The sequence below is a fragment of the Protopterus annectens genome, chromosome 16.part0 (genome assembly GCF_019279795.1).
Source record: "Protopterus annectens isolate FY-2018-M chromosome 16.part0, PAN1.0, whole genome shotgun sequence".
Lineage (NCBI taxonomy): Eukaryota > Metazoa > Chordata > Ceratodontiformes > Protopteridae > Protopterus > Protopterus annectens.
The window spans coordinates 451,378,512-451,391,869 of NC_056750.1; the positions used below are offsets into that span (position 1 = coordinate 451,378,512).

The 13,358-nt window shown below is 36.9% G+C and overlaps 1 protein-coding gene across 2 annotated transcripts in view; it reads right to left on the bottom strand.

The window, feature by feature from the left end:
• The window catches only part of RABGAP1 (RAB GTPase activating protein 1), a 4,144,188-nt gene that overhangs the window by 103,932 nt on the left and 4,026,898 nt on the right, over window positions 1-13,358 (bottom strand). For both annotated transcript variants that reach the window (XM_044058459.1, XM_044058460.1), the window contains one exon: window positions 4,407-4,604. In XM_044058459.1, the coding sequence (XP_043914394.1) occupies window positions 4,407-4,604 (198 nt within the window). The remainder of the gene's footprint in view (window positions 1-4,406; window positions 4,605-13,358) is intronic.

Here is a 13,358-nt window from a genome sequence, read left to right on the forward strand (position 1 = left end):
ATATTCAAATACGGTGACAGAACTGCAAAACACGGAGACTGAAATGAAAAAAAAAGGCTGGCTGAATATGAAACTGCACAAGAACAGCAGTTTCAAAAAATTATAATAGAAGCCAGAAGACATACGGAAAACCTTAGAATTTCTGCTGTACCAGAGAAGCTGGAAGCAACAGACTGTATTAATTTTATGAAAGTACAAATAAGCAACTGGACTGGTATTCCACAACAATAATTGCTAATTGAAAGGATACATTGGGTGTATGCTCCAAACCTGGCTATGAGAAAACAACCTAGACCTTTAATAGTAAAAATGCAATCTTACCAGGAGGAGGAGTTGATTCTGACAAAACTGTGGCAGAAAGACAAAGTACTAAAAGTAGGAGTCAGTAGTTTGTGTGAATAACTGCTCATTGCACACCAAGCAGAAAAGAAATACATTTATTATATAGGGCATGCCGAGAAGCAGGCATGAGATTCAAACTGCTGTACCCAGCTATCCTCAAAATATTTTTCCCTGGAGGAACAAAAACATTTTTGATGAAGTACATGCTAAAGAAGAAATACAAGAGTTTGTCCAACAAAAAGTGAGCTGTGAAACAGAATGAGATTACACTTCTTGTTCTTCTGGTAATGAAGCTCACAGCTTGAGTGAAACCTTTCCCAGTGTTTCAACAGAAAATGATTGAGACAGAGAGAGAGAAAAAACACAGAAGCTGATTAGAAGAACTGAGAGTGCACTGGAGATGAAGCAGAGAGGGTTTGGGAGATGGAGATGAACAAGAACAGAACAAAAGAATCTGGAAATATTGTACTTGTTTGGACTTTGTTAAACTTGTAGGGGACTGGAAAGCATATGTCCTACTTCATGTCATTAATATTCAGAAAAATACTCAGGAGAGGGAGAGAGGGTTAATCTCAAGTAAAATTATTTTTTTCTTAACAGTATTACTTAAGGGGTGCATGATTTTCTCTGCATATTATAAAGTAATTATTTTTTCAGTTATCTTAAGTGTAACGTGGATACTAATGTAAACAGGTGTTTCTGTTTATTCTTTTTTTTTGTTTCTTTCTCAGTTCTGTTTTTCTCCTTGTTTAAGTTTTAAGAAATGTAGGCACTGCAATGTTAAAAAAGGGGGGTCTGGTTAAAACAACATGACAAATGGAAAATTAGTGTTCTTTTTCTCACTCTTGCATAAAGGAATGACTGTGTTAGCAGTAACAAGTTTTGACAAAAAGCAAGTAAATGAAAAATAATATTGATTATTATAAGGTCTTTTTTCTAGTAAACAGTTATGTGTCTGGTTTTCATGCCACTAGCAAAAGATAGCTTGGAGAAAATGTTTTCTGAAAGCATTCAAGTGTTTCCCAGCTGGGAGTGTTATACAGATAAGCCAGAAACAGACAACACTTACTAGAATCACATGCAATATCATGTTTCTTAGCATGGATAAGCTTTCTTCCTGTTCAGCTTGAGTCTATGTGTGACTGTCAGTTTGGAACTTACATTCCTATTAAAGGGGTAAAACTTCAATATTTGAAGATGTATATAGTGTTGTGTGTTATTATTAAGTTAATAGGTTTTAGAGGATATCGCGTGTGTGTGTGTGTGTGTGTGTGTGTGTGTGTGTGTGTGTGTGTGTGTGTGTGTGTACTTTTATTTGAGAGTTTTCAATAAAACAAAGTTCTGCAAGATGTGACATAGGCTCAAATGGAGATGACAAGAAACAGTCGTATAAAAGACTAATCTGCAAAAAGTGCATGCATGTAACACAAAAGCTTGAACTGGACGCTTAACAAAAAAAGCTGTTATACATAAAAGGTGGGGATAATAACCCCTCAAGAACATGATTCTTTCTATAATGTCTTTAAACTTTAATGGTCTCACAGATAAATCTGAAAAAAGAACAAGTAGTGAACTACATTAAAAAAATGTAAAGTGTAAACAAATATGCTATAGGAGACAGACTTGGAAAGAACTGAACATGTGAATTTGATAAAGAAAGGTTTTCAGGATGGCTATTCAGCAGAATATCTGGGGCAAAAGAAAGAGAGGAGTATGTATATTAAATGTAAGAGGAGCTCCAATAGGAATAGAAGAGGGAAAAAAAGACAATGGTAGATTTGTAGTTTTAAGGGGCTAGTGGCAAGGGAGGAGGATTAAGTTGGCATGTATTTATATTCCATTGAAAACTGCTATAATAGAGCTAAAGAAAATTCTGGGAGAGATAATCAGCTTTCAGCAAGGAATATTACTTATAGGTGGGGACAGGAATTTGATTAGCAACAGTGAAGATGGTGTCTAGGAGGCCCAGAAAGGGAAATATAACGAAGGAGGGTATATTTTTAAAGAAAGTTATGAAAATATTTGGCATGGAAGATTTGAATTCAGTACTAGGAATATGGAGTGAATCTACATATTACGCCTCAAAATACAAAAACTGGGCTAGGCAAGAAAGAATTTACATTTCACAGGAGCATGTGCATTTAATTGAAGGTCTTGATACACACCCAATAAGTATTTCAGATCAATGGACAATAATGACTAAAATAAAAATACAGGGTAATGAAATAAAAATAAGACACTGGCACTTTCCCTCCTATCTATTGAAAAGAGAGGAGTGGAAATTATTCCAGAGCTATTAGTGAAGATTGAAACAACTTCTGAAAACATAGGTAGGGAGTGGGATAAAATTAAAAAATGGAGATATGGTTAAGAAGTAACAAGGATTGTTTAGAGGGACTGACAAACATTAAAGTACTGCACAATAGGGGGAAATCTCACAGAAGAAGGGGAGCAACTACAGAATGTTAAACCAATAAATAATATGCACGGGTTTAGACAGACTGCTGTTAAGCAACTGTTTTTTGATAACTCTAGAGCACAAACACTTTTAGCACAATGACTCAGACAAGAGAAAGTAGAAAGGGCCGTTTCCAAGCTTAGGGAGCCTATTACAAGGGAGATAATTAGGGATCTTGTAGAAGCATTAGAAATATTTCAGATATTCTATGAAAGTCTATACAAAGCAGAGAAGTATGGAAATTAAGAAAAGGTACAAATGGAAATGTTTATAGAAGAATTAAATATGCAAAGGTTAGAGAGAGAGGATGCTCAGTTACTAACAGGACAGGAGGAGATGAGATAAAAATGATGATGCATAATCAATCTACAGGAAAGTCTCCAGGATTAGATGGTATGCCTGTGGAAGTTTGGAAGCTAGGAGGGGAAAAAACTGATGAAGACCTGGAAGGTTTTAAGAGTATTTTAAGAGAAGGAGAAGTACCAATATCCTGGAATAAAGCAGTAGTGGCTGTACTACCTAAAGAGGGTAAAGATGCATCAGATCCAAGTTCATACAGGCCAGTTTCAATACTAAACCATAATTATGAAGTGTTTATGTCTATAAAGGCTAAAATAATAGCAAAAGTGATACCCAAATTGATAGATATAAAACAATAAGTGAGAAGGTAACTGAAAAACCAATCAGTAAAAACAAAATGAAAACTCCAGCAAAGCTAGAACTTCCACTGAGTGAGCTCCCAAACCTCTTGTATCAGAGGCACATGGGATATATGCAAATTACCCTTACAAACATCAGGTGTTTCAGCTAATTGGCGATTCTGAATGCCCATGACTTGTTTCATCATTTTAATGGACAATTTCAGGCCAATAAAGGCAAACCCCACTAGCTGTGGATATGCATATTTCGGCCTTGTTATGACCTCATCAGCACAGCACAAGCAGAGTGTTTGATTAAGCTTAAGAAACACAGGGCTGTTATACCCAGCTGATGTCCATTATCATTAGGGTCACTGCAAAAATATCCCAAACAACCAACTAAAACAATAAGTGAGAAGGTCACTGAAAACCAATCAGTAAAAACAAAATGAAACCTCCAGCAAAGCTAGAACTTCCACTGAGTGACCTCCCAAACCTCTTGGATCAGAAGCACATGGGATATATGCAAATGAACCTTATGAACATCACACTCTGCTTGTGCTGTGCTGATGAGGTCATAATCAGGACGAAATATGCATATCTTCATATTTACATGCATTGGATGGGCCACAGGGTGAAACTCGAGGTTATGCATGTCCCGCCACTCCTCTCCAGCTCTACATCTCACTCAGTCATGGTGATCCTTCTCTGATCCCTAGCTTTCACCAGAGCTCCATGACAGGATTCACCCATCACTTCTCTACTCCTAGGATGAGCATAGCCACCCTGCCCTACCACACCATTAACATGCTTTAGGGCATTACCCCTCTAAACCACTAGCATGGCTATGCTTCTAAATATTCTCAGACTGTGCTTCAGTATGAGATAAACTACAAAAAAATAAATAAAAAAATAAAACAAAAAAGACATGTCTTTGTTCTAGCAAAGGCAAAAGATTCAAGAAATACCTGTATTTTGCACTCTGCTTCAACAAGTTGCAGTTTAGTCTGAGCCAGTTCAAGTTCCATTTCTCTCAATTTATTTTGCAGTTCCTGTTTCTCCTCATCTGTTTCTTCTTCAGAACCTTCCTTGACACAACTGGGAATCTTTAAGGCTCCTTCTTTGTTGAAGATCTCTCTACACCGTTCACAAACCTCAACCTGTTTCTACATGCAACAAAAACAAAATGTTATATGTAATCCAAAGCAGCAATCTGGCAGGTTAACAAAACCTCAAGTTATGCAAAACTAACTACTCAGAAACAAGACTCCATTTGTTATCCAAAGTAAAACAAAAATCATTCACTTGTAAATGCTGAATACATAATTTCTGTAATATCTGAAATACAGTAACTATAATCTGAAATTTCCTCCAGTAAAGAGGCAAAAATGATTCATTTCTGAGAAATGGCACAACACATTTACAAAAATTGATGAAGGGATGTATGCAAGTAAAAGTCTGCAGTTAAGACCCTGAACACTGACCATGTTATGAGGATTTTATTTGTATATATGACAGATGTGTGTGAAAATTTAAAGACAAGTGTACAACATTAAGGTTGTACAGTAGGTTTACCCTAAAATTTTCAAAGAACCTTTTTATGATACTACTTCAACAAATGTAACTACACTTTTCATACCATGTGCTGAAAGCACGGTCAGTTACGAGCTGTGAAGTATGTTTTGCGCTGGCTTTGAAAAATTACAGTTACATACCATAAAGATGGCCTGTAAAATGGTTCTGCTGTTAAATCTAAGATCACTCCAAAGTGGTAAACTATGTCAATGTTATGACATTGAATTTGCAAAACTAAATTAAGGTGCATAAGTTTGGTGACTTCTACTGTTTTTCCCATATTACCTGTCTTCTGTTGCCAAAAGCCTAACTTTCTTCAGGCTACCTCATGAACTAAACAGCTATATTTTACTAAGTCAGCGTAAGCTTTTTTTCAAAAACTCAAATTGTCTGCATTTGCAGTGTAAATTCGTCCCCCACAAAACCTTCGGCTACTATTGGTTGAAACAGCATCAACAGTTTTTGTTGAGAAATAGGGACAAACTTGCTGAACTGCACTTGTGTTATATATTTTGTATTTAATTTTGTACATTGAGCCTCATAACTTGGTCAGTGTTTTAACTCCATACTTAAAATATACTCACTCCTTCATAATTCCTTGTAAATCCTGAGCTGATTGCTCATTCTAGGATTCCAATTCAGGGTTGTAGAGGAGTTGGCTCTTACCACAGCACTCAGTGGACACAAAGCAGAGAAACTGTTCTCATCTGGGCAGCCAGCCTATCACAGAGAACTGTTTGTGTCTTATACAAAGACTGTTTTTCACATTGAATTCAACATGTAGTATAGAATGGAGGGAAATGATATTTAGCATGCAACTGAAAACAGACAGCTATCATATTTCAGAATATCACAGGGCAGCATATTTTTGAAGAAATGGCGATTTTATAGCAGTATGAACTCTAAACAGTTAAAATGCCAGCGTTATTAAAATCTGTGCATCTCTGTCTTTCCAAAGAAATGAAAAATAAATATTTTTACATCCATCAAAAGTGAGTTATATACAACGAAAATGAACTTTCCCCTTCAGATTTACAGGAACAAGTAATTATGTCCTGGATTTAAGACATAACAGTGGATTTTCAGGTAGAAATGTGAGCTGTAGCGCCTGTGGTATAGGGTCTAATTCTCTTAGCCCTTATTTGCCTACTGTCTGGCCTTGAGTAAGTCATTTAACTATGCATTTCTCCCGCATCACCCCAGAAAAAGGATTGTGTGTCCATCGGGCCTACTTTAACAATATAGTATCTTAATACTAGCCATTTAAGAATCCGAGATCCATTCGACCACAGTAATAATCACAATGCATCAACCTGTCTCAGGAATGCAATTACCCATTAAAATTTACCACAGCCATACAGATAGTCTGCTCATGTTCAAAAAGCAAAAAGGACACCACCTCTTTAGAGTTATGAAGATCTGTCATACAGTTGATTTACAAAAAAATTTGAAAAGTTATTTTACAAGATTACAGATTTTACTATCACTAATGCAAGGAACAGTGCAACAAACTGCGAAAATGCTACAGTTCTTCCAAAGAAAAATGCACAAGAAGTGTTCCAAGGCTTTATCAGATTAAAAATGTAAATCACTGTTTAAATATAAAAATAAAATACAGTGCACTGTACTTTACCTTTTCAGTAAAGTGATATATGTGAAAGACAATTTGTAAAATGTTATATAATTACATTTAATACTGCAAAAATGTATTACATTTTATAATAAACAAATTCTTGCTTCACAAATGTGTGCAGCTTTGAAAAGTCTAATGGTTCTAAATAGCTGATGAGTTAGGTAAAACGATGATGCCTTCTTTGGATATTAGCTACTGAATCTTACCCTTCCCCTGGATGTGCAACTATGGGACCAAGGAAGCATCACCCAAAATTTGTAAAGCAACAATCAGAACAAATCTTCCTTGGGACTTGTGTAAGCAAAGGCAGACAATTCAAGTAAATAAAAGCCATTTATACGAGTCACTGCAATCTGACTGCTGAAACACTCCCTGAAACCAGAACTCCAGCTGTATAATGCTGTCCATAAATAATTAAAAAAATCTATTCTGCATGAAAGTAACACACAGTAAGGGCACAGTGTATCTTTTAGCCAGAAGTAGACAGTCGTTAATTTAAGTGTTAAGACAGCATTTTTCTGTGTATTATCTGCCTGTTTAAAGGTTTTATTTTCAATCCTTGCACATGGTTCTGTACTTTTCGCAAATTTATTTGAAAGACTTGTATTATTTAAATGTGCATGCTTGCGGTTTGTGTTTTACTGGGGCACCTACCCATTGCAGTGTATTGCTAAAGCTATTGTTACCACCACCACTCAAATATTTAAAAGTTGGCTTATTTTAAGGGTAAGCAACAACCATCTTGCTCCATTCTGGAAAATACTGTGTTGTATGTGTGTGTGTGTTTGTGCGCGAGAAAGAAATTCTGGTCAAGTTGCGACGACTGTTGTTAAATTTGTACAAGAGGGCACCAACCTCAATTTCAGATGGTCGAAGTTCCAAAAAGCTAATGGTTATACTTATCATCCTCAGCTATATTGTAGAATGCTTATCTGAGTGTGGTATGGCTTGGCTATTTCCTAAGGCAACTGTGCATATTTTCTACATACACTTAAAGCAACTGCTGTCTGAATATCAATGAATGTTACCACTGGTGCTGTCATGCACACATATTATTGGCAGCAATGAGGGAGTCAAAGCCCACAGCCTCTGTCCATCAGTACCTGAAAACAAGATGTCACAGACTCAGCTTTAAATAATTAGCAGAAGACATGAGCCTGGTAACAGAAACAGACTGAACTGTTTTTTACAAAATGTAAAATGAAAATGCTTCTGATTATGATAATGACATTTTTTGCAGGTAGACAGATTATGTATAAGGAGTAAAACCCTAAAAGAGGAGACGGGCATGCCCCCCCTACATGAATGTTTTGTCAAGATTTAATTTTTTTAAACTGTTACAGTAAATTGCTGATTCAGCATATAGTTTTAGTAGTGTATGATTTGAGGAATAATAATTCATCAAATCTACTGTTGTCAAAAAATGAACAACAGGTCTGAAGCCAAAACAACACATTTTCGCTCATTAAACAAAATCCAATGCATTTAGAAAAAATCACTCTGAAGGAAAATTTGATTTTCTGGAACAGCCCTTAAAAGAATTGTAGATCAGACCCATTAGTGCTGTTCAGGGAATGGACCCAGTAAGTTCAATGGCCCTAATCCTTGTGTATGTGGTTAAACAGTGCAGTTCTCCACTTCCTCAGAAAGCATTTGTACTGCAAATGACCCCATTAATAGCTTTTCTTATATACAGGGTCCATGGTATTCAGAGAAAATTATTATGTATTGCCTAGACAAAGTAGGGGCTATTCATTTTGCTGCTCAAAATCTTCAGAAAGTACAGAATTACAGTTTCCCTTCTGTATCCTGTTACTTTTAAAGATCAGCTACCACAAAGCACATGGGATGCATGGCTACAGCAGCATCAGTTAAAGATGCAATAAGAACAGGTGATTGTTTTTTATCAACTTGAGAATTTATTCAAAGCACTGCTATCAAAATGGGCGAGACCACAGAACTGTGGGGACAAAATTCGTTGTCCCTAAATGTGTGCACTTTTGTGGTCAGTATAATTTGATAAGTGGGGGTGGAGGAGGCTCACCCCCCTATAAAAATGTATTTTCATGGTTTCTATTAAAGAAATCAAGTTTACTATTGACTTAACAGATTTAATGTCTTGTCGTGCACCGTTTCATAGGTTGGTACTAGGCTATTGGCCCATGGGCCTAAGTAAGCCTAGCCAACAAGGTTCCTTGGCTTATGCCATCCAACAAGTTATTTTCCTGTACCCCTATTGAGCAGAGCCACAGAAGTGATCCCCGAGGTGTATTTCCTATTTCCCAACCACTCATCAAGATTTTTCTTGAAGAGTGCTAATGAGGAACTTTGCTTGACATAGATGGATAGCTTGTTCCAGAGTATAGGAAGTCTCTGGGACAGGAATCGATCCCTCCAGCATGTCCTGTTTATTGTGGTGAAAAGGTTTAGATCCCTAAAGCGTGTAGCTTGGAGGGATTGAGATTTTATTAGGTGTAGCATGTCCAACATCTCTGGATTTGACATAGCTTTATATGTTAGGCAGAGATCACCTTGGAGTAGGTGATATGCTATGGAGTAAAGCTGGAGCTTTTTGAGACGGTCAGTGTAGGGCCATCTGTTTGAGGCCAGTAATCCTCTTTGTGAGGTACTTCTGTGGCCTTTCCAGCTGCTGCAGATGTCTTGTGAGGTACATTCCAAAAGGGGCATTGTACTCTATAATGGGTCTAATGAATGTCGAGTAGAGGGGAACGATGACCTCTCTTTTCTGGGATGGGAACCCTTTTGTGATGAGGTGTGCCATGTAGAAGATTTTCCTGACTACTATGATGATGTGATTATCAAAAGAGAAACTACTGTCCATCTGGGTCCCAAGGTCTCTTATCACACATTCGGCGTTAAGTAGATTGCCGCCTATGTGGTAGCTCATGGGTACTGAGTTTTTGCCAAAGGGGATGACAATGCACTTTTTGGCATTGAGCTTGAGGCCATGGCTCTGACACCAGGCATCTGTCTCAGTGAAGCCCTTCTGTAGGATGTCCGCATCATTTGGGGACTCGACTATGGCTCCTAGTTTGCAGTAATTTCTGAACTTCGTTAGCCAAAGGCCTTCTGTGTTAGCCTGTACTTCAAAGAAGTAGATCCCAAACAGGAGAGGTAACAGGACTGAACCCTGTGATACTCCACTTGTCACTGGTTTGAAGTCAGATTTTGAGTCTGCAACTTTCCCAGTGTGATGTTCTGCGAATGGATCAATGGCAAATGTTTCAGGCTAACACAACTACACTTGGTCTCTCCCTGGCTTGTCTTAATTTAGTTTCCAAACACAAGCCCAGGTACTCGTGTTCGTGCTGCAATGTCCATCAATGAGCTTCAGTCTGCTTAAGCATGCAGAATTACATGAAATAACTGTAAAAAGTAAAGATATACAGACAGGGCAAAGTAGCTATTTCTTTAAGACTCACTAGGGCCTAATTATAAGCAACTAAAAACCAAAAAAAATAGCTAAAGGACAGGCAGCCTAATTCCTGTGAGATACTCTTCTTGAAGGAAAAGTCCACCCTCTCCTAAGTTTAATTTAGCCCTTAGATTGCAGTCCCTATAATACAGTTCCAGTATTGTTTAGATATGAGAAATGTACTTGTATTTTATAAAACGTTTATTTCCTTGCCTTGGAATCAAAGCAAGGAAAAGCCCATTGACTTTTTTTAAACGTAATTTCTCACATAGTTAGGCAGAGGAATTTACTCCATCTGCATGACACAGCACAAACACAGTGAAATTTGCAGTTCTTAAAAAAAAAAAATTCCTCGACTAGGAACACCATTCAGAGGAGAGAATAAATTCTTTATTGACACAGTTCTGGTAACTCGGTCTCTCGCCTTCTAATGGAACATTTTTTAAACACGATTCTGTACCTATAAATACCCTCAGTTCCAATTATTTGATTAACGAATTAACAAATTAACTAATTAATTAACAAACACTCTGACTTTTGAGCTATTGCACTTTCCTATATAAACAAAATGACATTGAACATTTTAATTAACAATAATTATAACCATGTTAAATACATTTTTAAACATTTTTAAATACATTATCAGTATATGACTAAATGCCTTATTAAATCCATTTCAAATACATCTGATACGTTTAAATGCATTTTCATACATATTATAAAGTGCTTTTTTAATAACATACTTGCTTCCTTTCAAATAATCAATTTTTTTCTCTAAGTTCATTCCATTAGTATGCAAAGTATGAAAATTAATGATCAATCTGCTCTCTAATTTATTTAAATATTTCTTGAAATTTCCTGTTACCAATAGGTCGCACTAGAACACTAAAAACAAACTACTATCTAAACCCCTGTGTTTAGACAAAAAGTGCATGGCTACTGGACTTTCCAACTTGTGCCTTCTGACATCACTTATGTGTTCCAAAATCTGAACCTTGGCCTTCCTAGTAGTTTGGCCAATGTACCAACAAGTTGGGTGACAGCCACAACCCATTATACAAATCACCCCACAACTGCTGCAATTAAAAAATTCATTGGTCCTGTAAAATTTCCCATTGATTCTACACTCGTGTAAGCTCTTAACCTGATTGCATATTGAACAGTTTCCACAATAATAAGTACCTACTGTTCTGTCCATCAAACCCCTGACCTACATGGGTCAAAAGTAGTGCCATTAATGTATTTGAAAACCTGGTATGTAAAAACGTTGAGAATTGTTTTGGTAATTTTGGAAGGACATTTAGTTTTTATAATCTTAATAAAGGGGAATGGCAGGCATTACAGGAATTAAGGTCCAACCTGGACAAGGTAGTTTATAAAGTAGCTGATAAGAGAGGTAAATTGGGTGGTGATGAGTATTGGCCAATACGAAGAAATGGTGTTAAAAATATTGTCTGAAGATGAGTATTATGATAAGTTACAATACAATCCCATCCAAAGATTTTCAGCAGAATTAAATGATATTTTGGAACGTGGGGAAACGCTGGGTTTTTTGAAGAGTAAAGATGTTAAGAAGTTGATTGTTAAAACACCTAAACATCCTTTTATGTATGCTATCTGCAAGATCCATAAAGATATATCTAACCCCCCTGGTCGACCTATTATTTCGGGAATTGGGTCTTTTCTGGAGAACGTTAATATTTTTCTAGATTTTCATCTTAAAAGGAATTTAACTTTAATACCTTCCCATGTTAAAAATACTCAGGAAGTATGTCAAGATTTGGTTAATTTTGAATGGAAAGATAATTATTTTTGGGGAACAGTAGATGTAAATGCCTTGTATACTAACACTGACAGAAGGTGGGGCATGGAAGCAGTGGCTAAAAGATTGGGGGAAAGACCCCGTTCAGCATTTCTGTTAACCCTTCTTGAGTTTTGTTTAACTCATAATTATTTTAAATGGAAGAATGATTTATTTTTACAAAAGAAGGGTACAGAGATAGAGGTGGCTTTTGCCCCATCTTATGCCATCATCTACAAGGGGGATTTTGAAAGTCAATTCACGATGATGGAAGATTATTTTGTGGAGAATGTAATCTATTATAAAAGATATATAGATGATTTGTTGTTCATCTGTAAAGGTGGTGAAAAGGAATTTTTGGAATTTATGAGTGTTCTTAACAATAACCCGCATGGTTTGAAATTTACTTGGCGCACGGATAGATTCAGTATCTCATTTTTGGGTGTAGTTTTTTATGTTGATAGTAAGCAGAGGATTCAGCATAGACCATTCAGAAAACCCACAGCTGTCAATAATTTTCTGTATGCCACTAGTATGCACCCCCCTCACCTTATTGAGTCACTGCCATATGGAGAATTTAAAAGAATTTTCATTAATACTTCTGAAGCTAGATATAAAGAAGTTTGTTTAAATGAGGTACATGACAGATTACAAGTCAGGGGCTATGATGACAGGATACTGCAGAAAGCAAGGAATAAAATTATGGGTGAGAGGGAGGGTCATACTAGGTCAATCAGGACTCATAATGGAGGAGAAGTTATGTACCAGAAGAATGAAGATGACGATAAATTATTTTTCGTCACCAGATATTCTGAATTCTCCTCTATTTTGGAAAGGATAGGCAGACAGGCTTGGGAAATTGTTAGTGAAGACAGTCCTATTGGTTTTCTGTTTCCCAAACATATTGTTTTTTTCTTATGAACGGTATAACAATCTTAAAGAACTGCTGAATAAGAAACTTTTGAACAATGTAGGTCAGGGTCTGATGGATACAACAGTAGGTACTTATTATTGTGGTAACTGTTCATAGGTCGGTACTAGGCTACTGGCCCAAGGGCCTAAGTAAGCCTAGCCAACACGGTTCCCTGGCTTATGCCACCCAAGAAAATTATTTTCCTGTAAGCCTGTCCAGCAGAGCCACAGAAGTGATCCCTGGGGTGTATTTCCTATTTCCCATCCACTTATCAAGCTTTTTCTTGAAGAGTGCTAATGAACTTTGCTTGACATAGATTGGTAGCTTGCTCCAGAGTATGGGAAGTTTCTGGGACAGGAATCTATACCTCCAGCATGTCCTGTTTATTGTGGTGACAAGGTTTAGATCCCTAGAGCGTTTAGCTCGGAGTGATTGGGATTTCTTTAGGTGTAGCATGTCCAACAGCTCTGGGTTTGACATAACTTTATATGTTAGGCAGAGATCACCTCGGAGTAGGCGATATGCTACAGAGTAAAGCTGGAGTTTCTTGAGACAATCAGTG